This window comes from Nasonia vitripennis, chromosome 5, assembly GCF_009193385.2.
Source record: "Nasonia vitripennis strain AsymCx chromosome 5, Nvit_psr_1.1, whole genome shotgun sequence".
Taxonomy (NCBI): domain Eukaryota; kingdom Metazoa; phylum Arthropoda; class Insecta; order Hymenoptera; family Pteromalidae; genus Nasonia; species Nasonia vitripennis.
The window spans coordinates 24,140,820-24,159,339 of NC_045761.1; the positions used below are offsets into that span (position 1 = coordinate 24,140,820).

At 38.5% G+C, this 18,520-nt stretch overlaps 2 protein-coding genes across 3 annotated transcripts; one reads left to right on the forward strand and one right to left on the reverse strand.

Annotated features, from left to right (window-relative positions):
- Positions 1 to 637: 637 nt before the first annotated feature.
- Positions 638 to 9,860, reverse strand: LOC100123121 (centrosomal protein of 162 kDa). 2 transcript variants are annotated; one of them, XR_001729168.3, is made up of 10 exons: positions 9,516 to 9,860; positions 8,863 to 9,141; positions 8,705 to 8,795; positions 6,858 to 8,498; positions 5,880 to 6,778; positions 4,759 to 5,808; positions 4,527 to 4,688; positions 3,917 to 4,437; positions 2,264 to 2,352; positions 638 to 2,178 (listed from the first exon to the last, which is right to left on the reverse strand). XR_001729168.3 is itself a non-coding variant. In XM_016985585.3 (8 exons), exons 1-8 carry the CDS (start codon positions 9,552 to 9,554, stop codon positions 4,201 to 4,203), a joined length of 4,398 nt encoding a protein of 1,465 aa, XP_016841074.1. In that variant the 5' UTR covers positions 9,555 to 9,855; the 3' UTR covers positions 2,490 to 4,200. The 2 variants fall into 2 exon arrangements, 1 of the variants encoding a protein (XP_016841074.1); XM_016985585.3 differs by lacking the exons at positions 638 to 2,178; positions 2,264 to 2,352 and having other exon boundaries at positions 2,490 to 4,437; positions 9,516 to 9,855.
- Positions 9,861 to 10,363: 503 nt separating this feature from the next.
- On the forward strand, positions 10,364 to 15,760 carry LOC100123114 (BTB/POZ domain-containing protein KCTD9). Its single transcript, XM_001606672.6, has 7 exons — positions 10,364 to 10,571; positions 10,947 to 11,068; positions 11,162 to 11,332; positions 11,495 to 11,655; positions 11,812 to 12,038; positions 13,188 to 13,517; positions 13,972 to 15,760. Exons 1-7 carry the CDS (start codon positions 10,524 to 10,526, stop codon positions 14,086 to 14,088), a joined length of 1,176 nt encoding a protein of 391 aa, XP_001606722.1. The 5' UTR covers positions 10,364 to 10,523; the 3' UTR covers positions 14,089 to 15,760.
- Positions 15,761 to 18,520: the final 2,760 nt, after the last annotated feature.

Sequence of the window (18,520 nt, forward strand, 5' to 3'; positions counted from 1 at the left end):
CAAAAATTCTTGAAAGACCAAGTTCTTTTATTCAAAGTTAACAAGCGATTATTGTAGCTGACGATGAAGTCTACGTAAAAACTGGGTCGCTCAAGGTAAGTAAATGAAAACGGATAAGATCTTAGCAGCCACCACGATATGAGCGTTTTATTATGAGCCTTATATTTTATTGCATCGTATCGCGAAGTGATGTGTCTATCTCATGTTTTCATTTCGTAGTTATCAAACGAAATTATATACTCATATGTCTGTCTAATTTTGAATAGATAAATACTAATCAATCAAGCTATTATTACTGTCTGCTTCGTGGCTCACGCATAAATGATATTTTTGAGTGAATCTATTTTACTCGCAAATGCAAGAAACTGTTTTGATCAGATGATAACTTATAAAATGTAATAAAGCCATTCCACTTTCAAGTTTAATAATAGCTATTAATGTATCGATCCTGTCTACACTTACGCGACAAAGTACTTTCTTATCCAAGTGACAAATCTACATTAGGGATCTGTTTGTTTCATTACAATACGCACCGTACGAGTAAAATGAAGCTTTCTTGGATACTGTACGCGATTATTTTAAACCATCACGTCGATAGTTACAATCATGTAGATATAACAAATAGCATAATCAAGTATATTTCGAAAAATCGACAATCTATTCGGGTAACGATAATCGGAAAATCGTTCAACTCTCATGACAATAATGGCCTTTTATTGATGCAGCGCATAATAAAAGCGTTCCCATCACTCGTGATAGACACAGAAGAATTAATTGATCGAAAATTGGAGCTTGTACTTTCACAGACATCGGAACGAATGTTCCTTAAGGTTATTTTCGCAATAAGTGAAGACAATAAATCTGCTGTTCAAGAACTCATTGAAAAGATAGAATTTTTAGTAAATATCCACGTCGAAAGTACGCGACCAAAGTGCCTAATACTTCTAGTAAACGACCCTGAAGATTCCGATCTCCTAGAGTTTCTCAAGTACAGCTGGACTTACAAGTTCCTCGACGTGACGGTGATCGAAATTCCGAAGGATACAGGACAACGTCATTCACTGAGGTATTCTATTCCAACAAATTTGGAAATCGCAGTTCATCGTTACAACCCATTCCTACGCAGCTACAAAAAAGAACGTTTTAACTCTGACGAGGAACTTTTTCCCGACAAACTACGAAACCTTTACGGCTTCAACCTGAAGTCGGGTTACTTCGAGGAGATTCTATCAGTCATGATAAAATCCAAGGCTAGTCGAAATTCGTGGAACAGCCTCTTTGGCTTTGGGGTATACCTCTCGAACTTTTTTGCGCGCACCTTGAACTTTACTCTTGACCCTCACTAGATCGATGAAAAAGATCTTCACGTCCTCGATAATAATCATCTAGACTTTCTCAATAACTTTTACTACACCGTTGGCTTTGCATCCACCAAGGAATTGATAGGTGAGCCGACGCGTTTCATTCACCGTGCCTCGGTCCACGTGATAGTCCGAGAGTTGGGCTATTACAACGCAAAAATATCCAAAAACTTCGCCATCTTGATAGCAGTGCTTGCGGCTTTTTTCGCTTCTCTTCTTCTCAGCATTCGACTAATGAGATTCGACATCTGGACGACGATGAACGTGACGACGATCGTTCTGGGAAAATCGATCCACAAGTTACCTGCAGGGTCCACCCAACGGGTGTTTTTATCTTTCTCTCATTCACATCGTTCACCTGCCTGGCGAATTTTCTGGTACAGTTTTTGACGCTGTATTTAGACCAGGAGGTGTTCGATAATATAAATACAATCCAGGAAGTGATCAAGTCTGGGATTGTTCCCTCGATAAGCGAGTTTACCAGGACACACGTTCTAACTGAGGAAAATCAATACATATTAGAAAAGCTACTGTCGACCTTGAAAACACTAAGATCCATTGCCGACATTGAAACTTGCATCGAAAGGCTGATCGACGAAGATGACAAAGACGTTGAGGGCTGCGAAGTTAGTAGTTTTTTGGGAAAAGCCCATTGGGCGTTGGTTGGGCCGTGATGCTGATGACAAAGACATCGCCGTACGTAGAGAAGTTTAACAGGTTACTCGGACATCTGTTCAACTCCGGGATCATGGAGTACTGGAAGGCCAAGTCGTCCCGAAGTCTTGTCTTTACTCACAAGAAGTTTTTCGAGAGGAGGCTGAAATGTGAAAATATTCCTTTAATTTTCAAGCATATAAGAAAGAAAAATATTATTTTGTCGAGTGGAAACATAACTTTCATACTTGGTTTTGAATTCTTTATTTCCAGTTTTGCGTTTGTGAACTGCTTTGGCCACATTTCGCAAAGATGGTGATGATGTATGCTCATAAAACTGTTGTAACAAAAATGCGATGATCAATAGTTCAGATTTATTTATAATTCATGTTTCGCGCGAATAAACATAGAATATGAATGACTTTTCTATATTTTTATATTTTGTGTAGTGGATTGAATTGAAACAAGATTAAGTCTTATTCGACAAAAAGATACAGTTTTATTAAAATTATTTCCGATATTAAATATATAATACAGTATCGAGCCGAGCAGCTTAAAGCCAACGTTTAAAAAATTATATTTTTTGTGCGACGTGTGCTCGATATACACAGTTTACGATAATAAAGCTTACTTCCAGCGTTCCAATTGATTACAACGAATGAATCGCCAATGTTATTCACGACTCCCTAAATTTAGCGACATAAGCCTTTGTTATGTTAATTAAATAATTATACAATACATCAGAGAGCGACATAATAATCTACTTAAGGTCACAATTAATACTTCGTTGATTGATTTAATTTCTACTTAAAAGTTATAAATAATTGTAAATTACGCATCTGTGACTCATGATTCTAAAAATAAATAAATACATGGGATCTCTATATTATGTACAAGCAGAATCTTGAGAATAAAATTACTAGAAAAAACTTTATTGCCACCTACTTTCACGATTAAAATTCATTTTTTGGAAGTTGATGAGAGAGCACAGTTATCGTTTTGGCAGTAATTCGAGTTTAATTATTTTATCCATTTGCATTCAAATCGCATTACTGAACTGTATCGAACTCGAATCCGGAGTATCAATGCAAATGATGCAGCGACTTTGTAAAAGAAGGAAGTATAGCACTATACATTTTCTGGAGCAAAAATATATCTCACAAATCCCATAAAATATGCATATTAAAATGAATTTCTTTTGACTACTCGACAAGTTTAGAGAATAAAATTGTGAATGTAAGTATGTCAATTCCATTCTGTTGTAAATATTCATTATAAAAATTTTACTTTCACAACTTTTAACAAGTTCTTATTAAGCAGTACAAGAATCATTACAACTGAATGAAATTGTTCATATATGTATTTTCATATTTGATATAATTTAAAAATTAGTTATAATACAAATAAAACTCAATTCTAAAGGAGTGAAAAATGTCTACATTAATTTTAAAATTACTTCATCTATTTTCACTCCAAAAACTTTATAGTTTACACTAGTACCAGTTAACCGCGTTTTAAAATGGAAGAATTAATTAATTTGGCAAGATTCGTAAAGTCACCAGTTGTACATTTGAAGACCAGAGAGTCAAACAGGATTTTTAGGAAAAAATAGATTTTTTTTGCTTTTGTAATAAGAGATGAGTGAACACCTGTCACTCACTTATTTTGAAAATATAAAAACCACATTGTTTGTAGACAGCTTAGTTAGACTCTCTGTATAAGAGTATATTTACTCGATGTATAGCTATTTACAATGACTGTTTAAAAAAAAGGAAAGAAGTATCGAATAACGCACCGCGTTTTCGTTGGAGATCGGTTGACAATGGCATGTAAACATTATCACAATGTAACAATCATTATTTAACTATATAATTATATAAATCGATATGATTTACACTTACTCGTTTAGTATACAATCGACTGCCGCTAGATGAAACATTTTTGACAGGGAATTCACGACTACAATATGATCATTATATAACAGTATAAAGTAGATACACTATCATAAATATCTCGTTTAAATTTCAAAGTTGCAGAAAAGTATTTGACAGACTACTATCATTACTATGATTGATCGTGCTGATAGCCTACTTTAATAACATACGTTTTACCTCTGATATAAATTGGGTAATCATATATTCGCGAATTCGCTATCAAAATAAATTTAATCCGAGCTGAAGTCGATTTAAGGACTGGTGAGGTCCTGCAGCGTGCCGAGGATATTGTCAAGCTCCTGACGGAAATAACAGAGATGCTGCTTGTTTCTATCGCTGCCACCTCCACCGCCCTTGCAGTCTTTGCACCCTTGGGTCCTGCTACGCAACAGATCACGCACGAGCTTCTGCAAACTAAGCTCACGCGTCTCGTGGCGTTGCTGAAGTATGGTTATTTTGTCTTGCAAAAGTTGCAGCTGTTGGGAACTCTGTAAAAAAAATTTGATTAACATCTAGGAAAATGCCAGTATTAAAAATAAATGAGATGGTACTGAAGTATCCATTGACTTCAACTTACTGGTGTTGATAGATATTTTACTTTTTCATTGAGTATTCTGTTTTTGCTTTCCAGGTGGTCTCTCTCAGCTTTCAAAATAATAACTTGCTCTTTAAAGTCCTGTAACTTCTCTATTTGCTGCTTCAGATGAGATATCATAGCCATTTGTGAGTTAACCTGGCCCTTGAAAGAAACACCCACCATTTTAGCCTTTATTCAATCATCAAAATTATTTGTTGAAAATAAAACATACCTGCAACTTGAGAGCCTTCGTATCGCCAACCTTTACGCTGTATTCTTTAACAATCAATGCTATCTCCTTTTCATGTTCTTCTTGCAACAGATTCAGATCCTGTAATCTTTTATTTTTTAACGCCACAAAGTCCTTGTTAATCCTGCTAAGCTCTTCTTTCAGGATATCGTTTTCGTTCGTCAGTTTCTTCAGTCTATTATTAGTTTCACTATTCTCTGTCATGATTTGCGAAGGATCGTTTAACTTGTGTTGAGAAGTCGATAGTTTCTTACCGTTCGAAAGTCCGTTTTGATAGAAATTCGAGTTCGGGTCGTTACCCTCGTTCGCTTTCAGACTCGAGAGTTTCGAGTCGGACGAGGTCATAACTTTATTGTTAAACTTCTCCATGTTGCGCCGCTCGTTCAGCAACTTCTCTCGCTCCTTCTGCAGTTTTCGATTCGTCTTCTGTATTTCCTGAAACTCTTTAGTTAGTTTGGATACAGTCTTGTCTTTATTCGCCAACTCCATTTTCAAACCGCGGATCGTAGCTATGAGATGCGTATCTTCCTTGAGATTCTGAGACTTTGGTCCTGCTTTGTTGATGTTCAACATGCCTTTCTCGGCTAGATTTGGTTCCGAGCCCCGGCTCTCTAGACTTCGATGCATGGTTTGAGTGCTAGCATCGCCGTAGATCTTTCTCTCTCGCGGAGATATCTTTAACTTGTGCTCCAGATCGGCAACCTGCGACGAATACTTGTCCTTCATGTCAGTAAACTTTTTCTGTATATCCGACAGTTTGGCTTGCGCCATGTCTTCCTTCGCCTTGATTTCGCTTTCAAGGAAAGAGATTCGATCCTCCAGGAGTTTTACTTTCTCGAGATTCAGTTTCTCGTTTTCAGAGTTAGCAGTGAGAATCAATGCAGATACAGAGTCAGGATTCTTTCGCTTTAGAATACGCTCCATCTCCCGAACTTGACGGTTAAGATCCATGATGTTCTTGTTGTCCAAGATAACCTGGTCTTTAAGCTTCTGGGTAAGCTGCTTCTCTCGTTCGCAGTTGTGCTTAGCAGTCTGTGGAATAGAAAATTCAAGTTGATTCTTGTATGCAATGTTATAGAAATATTGATGAAAATGAAATTTACCTGTAATTTTTCTTGGTAATATGTACATTTCGTTCTTAGATCTAAAAGTTCTTTCTCTATAGGTGATACGCTTTGTTGGAATTTTTCATAATCATCTCTGACAAATTTCAGCTGTTCAGTTTTGGAATGTAATTCTACTTTCAAATCTTCCACTTGTCTTCTCAGATCTAACTCATTGGTCGTCATTGCTTGTAACCTATCATTAATAAAGTCATTCTTTGCTCTCAATTGATCCTTTATCATCTCTAGTTCCTCTTGAAGAAGACTATTTTGTTGCGTCACATCTTCGTTTTTCAATGAAAAATCATTATTCTTTTGCCTTAAGTCAGACAATTCGATAGTCAGCTTCACGTTTTCTTCTTGTAAATCCTTCAACTTTTCTAAGAGATCTTGATTATTATTATTCGCGTTGTCTCCCACAGTAACTTTTTGCTTCTGCTGATTAGTAGACTTAAGTTCACTCTGCAACTGCTTCACTTCCTGCATTAATTTTTTGTTTTCTGACTCGTAAGTGCTGATCATATTCTCCTGCCGCTCCAATTCTTTTTGCATAGACATGATTTTAGGATCATACTTAGATCTGGCATCAGCAGACTTTTTATTAAGCTGGGCCAGTTCGTCAACTTTGGCTTTTAACAAGATGTTTTGCTTTTTGAGTGAAAACATCTCTTGTTCGTGAAGCATCTGCACATCCTTGAGTTTGGCCTTGTATGTCTCTATTTCGGCTTCCATATCCATTTTCAAGTGTAAAAACCTCTGCCTTTCTGCTTGGTAGAGCATTTCTAACGTTTCTTCTCCAGGTGCACCTGCCCAATCTCCGCCTCCGAATGAATTCCTGACACCATCGTCGTACCTTATTTGGTTTCCTCGGACGTCGAGATTGAATTCATTATGCAATGCTAAAAGAAAATGTTCGTATTATTCACCAATGTTATTTTATGATGAACTAAATTGTAGAATAACAGAATATGAACTCACCTTTCGTAGGTTCTCTTCTAGTCCTCGTAGGCTGTTTAGTCTTTGGGTTCAATTTTGTCACAGTCCTGGACTGAATTTTCGTTTTTTGTGCCGGAGGCTTTTTTGGTATCACTGCAGGAGTTTGTTTTTTATTTTTGATAGGTTTAGCATTCTTCACGCTCTCAAGCGACGACCCAAGTTTACTAGATGGTTTGGACAATTGGTCATAGCTTCGTGATTTTCCAATGTAAGTTTCGTTTTTCGTATTTCTGTTCTCTGGAGCACTTATAACGCGTTCAGTCTTGGGGTGATCATTGGATCTCTTAAATCCGGTATAAATAGCACTCTCCTGCATATAGTTAAAATCACGCAACTCTCTCTGGTAGTCCAATCCTTGACTATCCACAAGATCTTTGAAATCTTGCACATCCGTAACGTTTTTGTGATCATTTAAAACCTCCATGTGTTTAAAAGCGTCGAGAGCTTTAAAATTCTTAAAACTAAAATCTTCATTATCATCTGCTTTCTGAGCAGTATCATTTTCGTTTTCTGCCTTTTCTTCGTCATCTTTACGAGCACTTGTCTCGTTAGACTTTTCAGCAAGTAGTTTTGGAATGGCATCAGCGAATAATTCTAATCTTGGTGTGAGACCTACGGTGTACAATTCATTATTGTTATTTACTACTCTCTTGGTATCTACTGCAGAACTCTTGGCACTTGCACTGCTTCTTTTAGAAGAATCTCTACTAGATTCCTTTCTCGAACTCTCTTCGAGTAGTTTTTCCATTTTTGATGCTCCTATTGAAGCTGGTTGACAGACTGGTGACTCTAGTTCATATACTATTTTCTTTGATTCAACACTGATTAGCTCTCTTTCTAAAAATACTCTTTCATCATTATTTGCGGATTTCTCTTTTAAAGGATCAAACTGATCAACTATTAAATTTAATGAACTTGCTTTAGATAAGGTTCCCCCTTCTTTGTCACTTTGCTCTTGAAGGAGTTTCAAAAACTGCGTAAAGTCTTCTTGATCAAAGCTTGAACTTCGACTTGAGAGATTCTCAGCACTTTCTTTAGTTTTCTTGATCAAGACGTCAAAAAAATCCTTATCCACATCAGTGATTTCTTTTTTGAGACTTTCCTTTTTATCATTAGCTTTTTTTTCATCATTTATATCTTCAGACACTGAATGTCTCTCTATGGGATCATCCAAATCCGAACTACTTGATACTTCAATCTTTTGTTCCTCAAATTTTTTCTTTTGAGCTTCTAATGTTTTCTGAGAAGTTATATTTTCAAATAAAACTTCGATAGATGGACTTAAGCTTCTTCTTTTTTCACTGTTGGTGCTGCTATCTTGGTTAGCTTGTTCCTCTATCATTTTGAATATATCTACTTCTAGTTGCTTAGTCAAACCTTTGTCTGTGGTATTATTTTCATCAGGAACCGTTATATCTGTATTTAAGACACCTTTTAAGAGATTGCTACCATTTTGTTGCACTAATTTCTCAGCTTCCTGGAGTAACTCTTCCACAGATCTCTCTTCCTCTGTCAATATCTCATTGATAGTTTTGGATTTAACACTTTCTGCCACTGGACTCAGAGTCCCTGCTATTTTACTCATTTCTTCTAAAATACTTCCAATGTCTTCATCTGTTGCATCTGTATAATATTTAAGAAAAATCTTAGCAATTGCTACAGTAATATATATATATATATATATATATATATATATATATATATATATATATATATATATATTTATTTATTAATATTAATAATTATATTTATAATTTTATTATATATATATATATATATATATATATATATATATATATATAATAAAATTTAAACATATTACTACTCACTATCAAAATCTGATTGGTATTTGTCAAATGCAACAGATGCGAGTATATCCTGTAAAGTATCATCCTTCTTATTTGCTCTAGCTTCATCCTTCTGTAAAAATCACATAAATAATCACATAATGTTCAATTGATAGTAATTTTTTCTATCAGATACATACTTTACACATTTTTTCTTTGTCCAAAAAGTCCTTCATAGAAGAACTTGGATCAGACAAAACTGGACTTTCCGCTTTTTTGACTTCTGCATTTTTCTCATTACCTATGTCTAGCTGTGTTGTAGGTTTCTTGAGCCACCATTGCTGTTTCTTATCTGCAACTGGTGGTGGATCTGGCTCTTTTACAGATTTTGGTTTTGGCTTCTCTTTGACACGAATAGAATTCTCTCCAATACTAAAACTAATCGACGATCCAGGTATGTCATCTTCGGTCGATATAGTCTGCATTGAAAAAATACAAAGTGTTTTAGTACAAATAGATAAGGTTTGTTTACTTTTTATAGAGACTAAGAATTCTCAAGATGTCTATATATAAGGCAATCAAATTCAAGTGTGTCTCAGACAATCTCATTAGCAGTGCAGGTGGCCAACGAACTCAGAAAATTGGATTGATTAGTTTACTCGTTGTTGCACTGCACATGAAAAAAAAACTCCAAATAACCTTCTCAATTCTTGACCATTACACCTTTACAAACTACATCACAGCTAATCAAGCCTCTCTAAGCTAAAAAAGCCCTTAAAAATAGGTTAAACGAGTGCTCCATTTTTTTTCGCCCTCGAGGGGGTGAAAAAGGGAGTCAATTTCGCGCACTTACATCATCGACCAAGGATAGCTGTTTGCCATTCTCCGACATCTCGTTTCACTTATCTATCAATTTTTCCGCTGAAAAACGCGATGAAAATGAAAGACGCGCATGGCTCCGACACTGATGATGCAGTGGCCAACCCCTTTTGTTTGTTTGTTATTGCGTTCCTCCGCGGCTGACGGCCTGCATCGCACACTTTGCTACTTTTTGACAGGTATGTAAGTACAAACGAACAACGGCTACAGGAGCGCATAGCACTAGGGTGTGTGTGTGGGTGCCGCAGTTGCGCGGCGACGCTCTTCGGCGCATGTCAGGATAAAAGCGGGAATATCGACTTTATGCGGCTGGGCGTCTGAAATGGCATTGGTTTTTCGATTCTCATAGTTTAACTTTGTATTTGCGCGACTTATGGAGTGAGGACTCAGCGAAAATGATTCTATCAACGGTTGAAAGTTGTTTCGACTGAATAACTTGGTCACGTGACTCGATAAATTAACGTTAATCACAGATTCTTACAAGTTATTTATGATTAAAAAGTCATCATATAATATCTTGATTTTTTTACAATTATCGAAGCATATGCGATGATCAACATAAGCACTGTAAATGTATAAACAATTTCAAACTTAAACTTTACCTCTTATAACCTGCCTTACCGACGAAGCAACAACCACCGCCGCGACGCCATAGTTGACGGTCGCGAGAACGAGCGAGAAACTCTCCCCGTCTCTTTCTAACGCGTTCGAAGCCATTCGAAAAAGTGACGGTTACGAACTCGCCGATTCTACGGAACCACTGCCAAAGGGTCAGCGACTATTCTCGCGATGAGTCACATCAGTCACGGCGAGATTATCGGAGGTTGTCGCCAGCGCCGTCCACCTGCTGACGACCGGTTGTGCTCCTCCTGTTTTTCCTCATCTTCTGGCACCTGGAGCCTCGTCTGTTCCTCGAGATGGGCTGCTTCGACGTCTGAGCTGCTGCGGCGTCTTACGTTCCCGAAGAGGCTCCGAGAGAAAGATGAAGAGAGTCATTCTTTTCGTGAACGGCACCGTCGTCAATGGCAAGGTGAGGGTTTTTTTTTCTCTTTTGAGGTCTTCTTGTGCAATGTTTTTGTTGGGATTTTTTAATGGAGGGGCGGGTTGCCGAGCTGGAGGACCGGGCGCAGCCCTTTTTTCGGGAATATGGGAGAAGGTGGAGATGAGGAAGTGTTTTTTTGTTCCCTTTGTGAAGGTTGATAGAAAAAATAGATTGTTGTTTAAATTTTAGTTTTATGAAAGTAAAATACTGATAGTAAAAATTTAACTCAAAAACTGAATTTTTAAGTGGTATTCGCAAGTTTATTATTCCATTGATTTTCAATCATCGATTTTGATTTTTACCAATTATTAATATTCTTAATATTAATTTTGTACATGCGACTAATCAAAGATTTTACCACAGGTTTTTATGGTGACATATTCCTTGGATGAATTAATGAAAGAAGCCAGCATGAAATTCAACATTAAAGCGCAACGACTCTTTACACCGCAAGGTGGAGAAATAGATGACGTTAGCTTGATTAGGTGTGTACTAATTAATTAGTTGTAAACCAACTCAACTACAATCTCACATCAATATTAACAAAAATTGTAATATAATGATGGTTAATATTTCAGAGACGATGATGTTTTGTATGTGTCCAGTGGTGAAGACTTTGCTTGGAGTAGTAGAGATTTGCATAACCACTGTAAAAACTCAGACTGGGTAACTCTGAACGTCGGAGGCAAATGTTTTTCAACTACTAGAAGTACGCTGATGAACAAGGAGCCTATGAGTATGTTGGCCAGGTAGCTTAGATACATGATTTTCAGCCTGAGGGATTCAAAAATTTTAATGTCATAACTTATATACTGACTTTAGTAGTATATAAGTAGTACATTTTAAATTTTGAACTCCACGCAAAGTAATCAAATATTGTTGATATTTTTTTATAAATATGCTGTTTTTAGGATGTTTACTGGAAATGAACAGAATGAGTGGAGAATTTTACCTAGTAAAAAAGATCCAAATGGAGCCTACATGATTGACAGAAGTCCTACATATTTTGAACCTTTGTTAAATTATTTAAGACATGGACAGTTGATAATAGATCCAGTATTAAATCCTTCAGGTAAAAATAATTATTTTCGTATTTCATTATTTCATGAATTAAAATCATTTCTCAAGTTATTTGATTCTTTTAAAAACGTAACTTTTATTTTTAACAATGAGTTTACAATAATTTATTAAGACAAACGATTTGTACTAAATAAGAAATTTTATTCAGGCGTCTTGGAGGAAGCTCGATTTTATGGTATTGAAGGAGCTGTCAGTGTTTTAGAGGAAATGGCCAAGGAAGAGGAGAAGAAGGAAAAGGACACCATGTCACTTACCAGAAAAGACGTTTTGAAAGCTATTATGTCGACACCTACTAACTCTGAACTGCGCCTTCAAGGAGTGAATATAGCCGGATCTGATCTTTCACGATTAGATTTGAGAAACATCAACTTTAAGGTATTGACTCTCTCTCTAAATTTCATCCGTTCATCATTATTTTTTCTTGGTATGTTTTTACATAAATTTATACGTTTTAATAGGTAGGAAATCAGAAATATTTTTCGATATCAAACAGATACATTTCCGATAGATATTGCGTCGCACACTGAACAGATAGAAAATCACTAGAAAAAATTTAACGACAGCGCAACAGATTGCTCATTTCCCTTTTATTTTCACCATCAAACACGTCCCTTGTTCATTTACAACCGGCCCTTGTGCAGGATGTGCTTTCGCGTCCGCTCGCAAGGCTCGATCGAACGAAATTAAAGCTCTCGTGCACGTGTAGCACGCATACGTATATACAAGCAACGTGCAGATGTGCTCGCGGGGATAAAGAGGCAAACTGCGAGGGATAGAGGAAACCCGCAGTGGGTCTCAGGCAAACTATTTTACGTCAGGAAATTTGATGTCGTTCGACCGGAAATAGAGTCGGCCGCGCTCTTCGTCACGAACGCCTCCCGCGATTAACTCATCTTTTATCGCGTTTCCCGCGCGCGTGACCGAGACCAAAGCTGTATTTGCCGTTGCTCTGACTCTTTTTTTTTGCGTGACGTCGAGCTAGTTCCGCGCTGCTGCAGTTTTATCGTCGCGATTAAGTTAATTCAGTGCGCTTCGAGTGCGTCTTTCCGTTTCGAATTGGTAGGGATTTTAGAGCTTGATGCGGCAATGTGATTTTCGGAGAGGTAGTAGTTCCCTCGCTTGTTTGTGTTTAAATTCGTTTAATTCTTGAGGATTCAGAGTCTTAATATCAGTAATCTGAAATTTCTTATTTAATATCACAGGACAGCTCATTACGAGAAAGTGCTAAGTTTATTCAAGATTTTCAAATTAGCTAGCTTTGCGCAGAAAAAGCGTAAGAAATTAATTTTTAATTAGAAAAGTAGTTCACCTTTAAATTATACCTCCTAACAAGATTCCTGCTCAAGTTTCTATTTAATTATAATAATTTGTATCATTTCGACCCAATGTAAGTGCCCATAAAATACACATCGCTAACAACTATAGACAAATTTCGAAGTATCTATAATCATCGATCATTTACAACAGAAAAAATCCATAAGGCACAAATCAAAGGTCACCTCGATAAAACCCCTAAAATTGCAGTACGCAAACCTGCGCGGCTGCAACATGTCGGGGGCCAACCTGACGCACTGCTGCCTGGAACGAGCTGACCTGTCCCATGCGAACCTCGAGGGCGCGCAGCTCGTCTGCGTGAAGATGGTCTGCGCGAATCTCGAGGCGGCAAACCTGCGCTCATGCAACTTCGAGGATCCGGGCGGGTTACCGTCCAACATGGAGGGTGTCAACCTCAAGGGGGCTAACCTCGAGGGTAGCAACATGGCTGCGGTCAACTTGAGGGTGGCCACGCTCAAGCACGCCATACTAAGGAACTGCGATCTCAGGTCGGCTGTGCTCGCGGGGGCTGATCTTGAGGTGAGAATTTTTCGTGGGGTGGATGGTTTGTTTTTGCTTTGTGAAAGCGTGTCTTGGAATCGTGGTTTATTTTTAAAAGTTTTTTTAAGTGTGTGTGTGTTATTGAAGAGGAAAAAGTCAAGCATGGCAAGATTGATGAATGTGTGAAGAAAGCACTGCTGTTATCATCATGTTTTTCACAATAACCGTCACAATTAATCCAACATTCGTAACTACATAACATCCATACAGAATGTTGCTTAATAGTCATGCCACAGTAACGACTAAAAATTAACCCAACCTCGCCAACCCTCTCACGTTCATGAACGTCTGATCGTTCACTTCCTCGCTTTCATCCAGCTAACACGCTCAAAGACGCCCAATCCGATCAAGGGGGTATTATCCTTCGTCGAAAGGAGCACGAGAAAAAAAACACGCTCACACACACATGCCTCTCGCCTTGTATGAATTGCAGTGTTGCGACTTGTCGGGCTCGGATCTACACGAGGCGAATCTGCGCGGAGCGAACCTCAAGGATGCAGCGTTCGAACTGATGCTCACGCCGCTACACATGTCCCAGACGATCCGGTGATGAGGAACGAGCCACACAATAGCACACGTATAAGCTCCGCAAGCTCCTGACTCGCTTATACTCTCGCTCGCTTTCGAGGATGGAGGAAAGTGAGAGAGAATTTATTGTATGCGGAGACCATGAGATGCTGCGAGAAAGAGAGAGCTTTCACCTTTTCTGTGAGCGTTTGCCTTTTTCGGTCGTATTGATCTTTCGGTTTTTTTCGAGAAAGAGGAGCTGCACCGGGAATCATCGCGCTGGATTCGAAAGATTTCAGTAGCCGACTGGATTATTTTTTTAAAGAGAATGTTTAAATTCAATTTTAAAATTCAATTACGTCGTTACTTATCAAATGCTACAGTAACCGAGGCCAGTCGTTCTGGCCGCATAGAGATCGAAAATGTAAATTTCAAATTATCGCATCGAATAAGGCGTCCCTAGATCAATTACTATTTGTTTCTCTTCGCTTCTCATTTACACGTAAATTTTTACACAAGCAGCCCTTTCGTATTCAGCAGGCTTGTTCTCGGCGCTAAAAATCGAAGAATAAACTCGGACAAGAGAATTCTTGCTCGAACGTCGCGATTCTTCGAGTCGACTGATTCAATGAACTGAGGTAATCTACTGCCGCTTGTTCGTGACTATTTGTAAACTCTTGACACTCTAGTAGATTGCAGTGCGATTTCGTTGTGAGATATTTTGCCTTATATACGCACATACAAGCAAATAACGTTTGGTTGTGATAATAGCCGCATTATAAGTATGTAATGTTTTAGTCATTGGAGATATGTTCAGCAATTTTATATACCAGATCGTGTAAAGCAGTTTATATGATATTCTATGTTTTTGGAGTCGATGAGTTAAGTTGGCACTTAGTATTTTCGACCTGTTGTGAATGACAATTTTCACGCGAAAGGACTTTATTTGCTCTACTGCCTAACGATCCAGATTTAATGCAATTATAGTTAGTTAATGTAGTTACTGAAGTTACTGATTACATAATCGAATTTCATGCGTCAATTACGTTTATAAAAGCGTTACACTAGTTTAGTTTATCATCATCGGATAATTAAATAAATGGATTGCATTTATTTACACGAGGTCGCAATTTGATTGAATGCCTGAATGATATACAGTGGATGACTAATTTCTATTTTAATGCGTGACCACAATCGTCTTCATTGCTAAATTTTTATTCGATATTCGAAGTAGTTTTACTTTTACATAGAATAAGTTAATTTGTAATTAAAAATACAGATTATTATTATAGATAAAATGCAATGAAGCTGTGAACAATATTCGTGCATACGTATAGTTGACATTTTTATATAAGTATGCTATTATAAACGGAACTTTTGTGCCGACATTAGTTTTTACATTATAATGAAGATGTATAATTTTATACGACAGTAGTTTTAAAGAAATTCCTGCCTCTGTGACAAACTATAAGTAGAGTTATTTTCAAGTTCGCGCGATCGAAGCACTTGAATTTAAATTATGTATACGAGTATCAATATTTTCGTAACTTAAGTGATGAAACTTAGTTTTCTTGTAAAGGATTTACTGTGAACAAAATAGCCTGATAATATGGTCTCAACGATCTTTACTATGTAATAATAAGACATTATATACAACAACAATGTAGCTCTTATCCATTGCCACAATAAATCATCGCCGCAGGGCGTAAACCTCAGCTTAGTCTTTAAATTTAAAAACTACTTTCAATTTCAATTTTGGTCCTCAGCCTATACAAGTGGCCTAAACCAAACTAACTCCTACCTAACGACCCACAGAGTAAGCTCCAACAAAAGTACGCAGCAGCAGCAGGAGCTCAGGAGTCAAGAGCAACTGTGCCAAAGGTGCGCTCGCGGGAAAGACCGAAACAGCCGTCGAATCGAGTTTGCCGAACTGGGCGTCAGCCGCTGCTGCTGCACACTTTCCTCGCGAAGTTTGCATTCGGGCTCTAATCTCGTTTCGACGCGCCAAGTTTCCCATCAGATTCGTCGCCGAGAAGATAGAAAGAGAAAAGGAAGCCGAGTGAAATATATATCTATCTCGGCTATAACTGATTCGTACCTGCAGCTTCGAGGGGAATAAAATCGATGGTAAACGGGTTTACTGTGGCTAGCATTGCGCCAGCTTTTGTCGTGGACTGGATTCCCTTTCTTTTATTTCTTTTCGCAATATATTTCAGAGTCGGGAGTTCTCTCCTGGCTTTCGATTTGAAAATCAGATTTTAATGAAATTTGGTGTATTTTTTTATTTGTAGAGTTTGCAATTCGACGGTCTCTGGAACAGTTTTTTTTTTCTACGATCACAAGAAGAGCCTGGTATCGTCCACTTTTTTCGGATCTTTGCCGTTGGACCGTCCAAGTCTCTGCCGTCGCAGGAGAACCAAGAAAAAGCCTCGAATCTTACGTTTCAAATTCACTCAGCGCACTTTCGTTTGCTGTATATAGTGCACTCCCGCGCGCGCGGGAGCTGCACATGAGAGAGGAAAGCAAGCTTGCGCCTCTATATACGCAGACCGCAGCCTAATGCGATTGCGCGAGCTGTTACACGCTACGTCTGCACACCTATTACGACATATTATACGCGATAGCAGCAGGAGCAGCCGTCTCCTTGGCTTCCTTCTCTGCGATGCCAAATTAGCAAGGGCTGCGCCTGTGTGAATTACATGTCTGTGTACATGTATTATATGTATATACAGGTGTGTGTGTGTGTGTATGCGCGTAAGTGGCGGCACTTCGACACGACCTTCCAAGCGCGTATAAGCTAGCGCTAATAAGCCGCGGTGCTGGTGTTTAAAGTCGAACGCGCGGGAATACGTCTCCGGATCTTCGCGAATTCATGTACACTATGGGGTGCTGGTAATGAGAGAATGAAGTTACCGTATAAGTAAGGGAGTTTCACGTTGAATTGAATGTTTTGTGGTTTACTTCTTTTCATAGGTTATATTTGTTTTAATCTACCGCCTGTCTCTTTAACAGGCTAACCTATTTATTACTTGTGTATTCAATACTATATGAATGTTATATAATTTTACCCCATGCGAAACTCCCCAAGAATCAATATTTATTCTTTCGCGGAACAAAAATAAACAAGTATATACACGCCATCATCTGCGACATCTTCAAATTCACAACATACACACTTCCTCCGACTGAGGCAACTCTTTCCCATACTCTTGTCTTTGCGACGTCGTTAAAAAGTCATACCGAGCGCACACCGCTGGGAAACTCGTCGCTGAATTTCCCAGTCGAATGGGACTTGAAGAGACTCCTGATTGATTGAGAGCGGGCGCGAGGGCTTGATTTATTCGGCTTTGTTCGCGAATCGAGTTTGAATAGCGCGCGCTTCTTTTTTTTTCTTTATTCCGAGAAAGTTTTCTCATATAGTCGCGCGCGAGCGAGAATTTCACGGAATTTGTATTCAAGCGTGTTTACCCTGATTTATAACGGGATTTGATAAGACTCACGTTCTCGCGTACATGTGCCAGTCAAAGTTGTCCTGGAGAAGACACTTCGATGACGGAGGGATGGATATTGCGCGTGCTGAGGGGCTTGGAAATATTTTTCTCTATTATTTGTAATGCGAAGGTGTACGCGAAATAAGGAATGATTCGATATGGTTGAAATGACATGATTCAAACTTCACGAACTAATTCTACAAACGAAGTAGGAAGAGTGTAGAGAGGAGTGCGTTAACGCGATTTGCTAATCAAGCCGGTAGTCGGTGAAAATCGCGTTACAGTAAATTTGTTTGATGGATCAGGCAATATTGGCTATATACAGTCGTTGCTTCCTCTAATCGATTTCCAAAGACTTCTGCGAATACGTTCTTTGTCCGCGAACCTATCAGTGAAATTGGACTCTTTTATCTGCAGATTCGCACCAGTTACTTCAAACTTGGAATCGCTCAATTCCAATAAATCTCGCTTCGGCGAACGCTAAAATTTTAATAACTAATTACTTAACGAGGTCGATCCTAAATTGCTCGTTCGATCGTGAATCCATACACACACCTCGTCGTTACGTCCAACAATGAACTGAGTGACCCATCGTTAATCATTAAATCGCGACAAACCTCAATCTCACCGAAATTCCACACACGCGCGCGTCTAACCCTTCTTCCAGAAGACTGGAACAGCGTCTCGCATTCGAGAGATATCCCATGCAGACTCGGACTCACACTCTGGCTGTAATAACTCGGGCCGCGAGTTTTCGCACTCGACGAAGCGTGAAATCCCCGACGCCGTAATCCGTTTCCGGCTCGTGGCTGACCCCCGATGCAGCAGCTCTTCTCTGTCTCGAGGGAATCCTCGGCGCCTCGATAGTTTCTTCCTTCTTCGTGGATATATCGTTCTCATGCATTCTATCTTGTTTTAAAGGAGCCTACCGGTGTACCGTTGCTTTGAAACGGGCACCAATTTATTTTTTCTTACGAATTTAAT

Coding starts and splice junctions, on each gene's coding strand:
- LOC100123121 (XM_016985585.3), bottom strand. CDS start 9,554: ATGTCGGAGAATGGCAAACAGCTATCCTTGGTCGATGAT. Junction 8,499..8,704: donor ATACCAATCAGATTTTGATA/GTGAGTAGTAAT, acceptor AATATTATACAG/ATGCAACAGATGAAGACATT. Junction 5,809..5,879: donor ATTACCAAGAAAAATTACAG/GTAAATTTCATT, acceptor TCTATTCCACAG/ACTGCTAAGCACAACTGCGA.
- LOC100123114 (XM_001606672.6), top strand. CDS start 10,524: ATGAAGAGAGTCATTCTTTTCGTGAACGGCACCGTCGTCAATGGCAAG. Junction 11,656..11,811: donor TCCAGTATTAAATCCTTCAG/GTAAAAATAATT, acceptor AATTTTATTCAG/GCGTCTTGGAGGAAGCTCGA. Junction 12,039..13,187: donor TGAGAAACATCAACTTTAAG/GTATTGACTCTC, acceptor CTAAAATTGCAG/TACGCAAACCTGCGCGGCTG.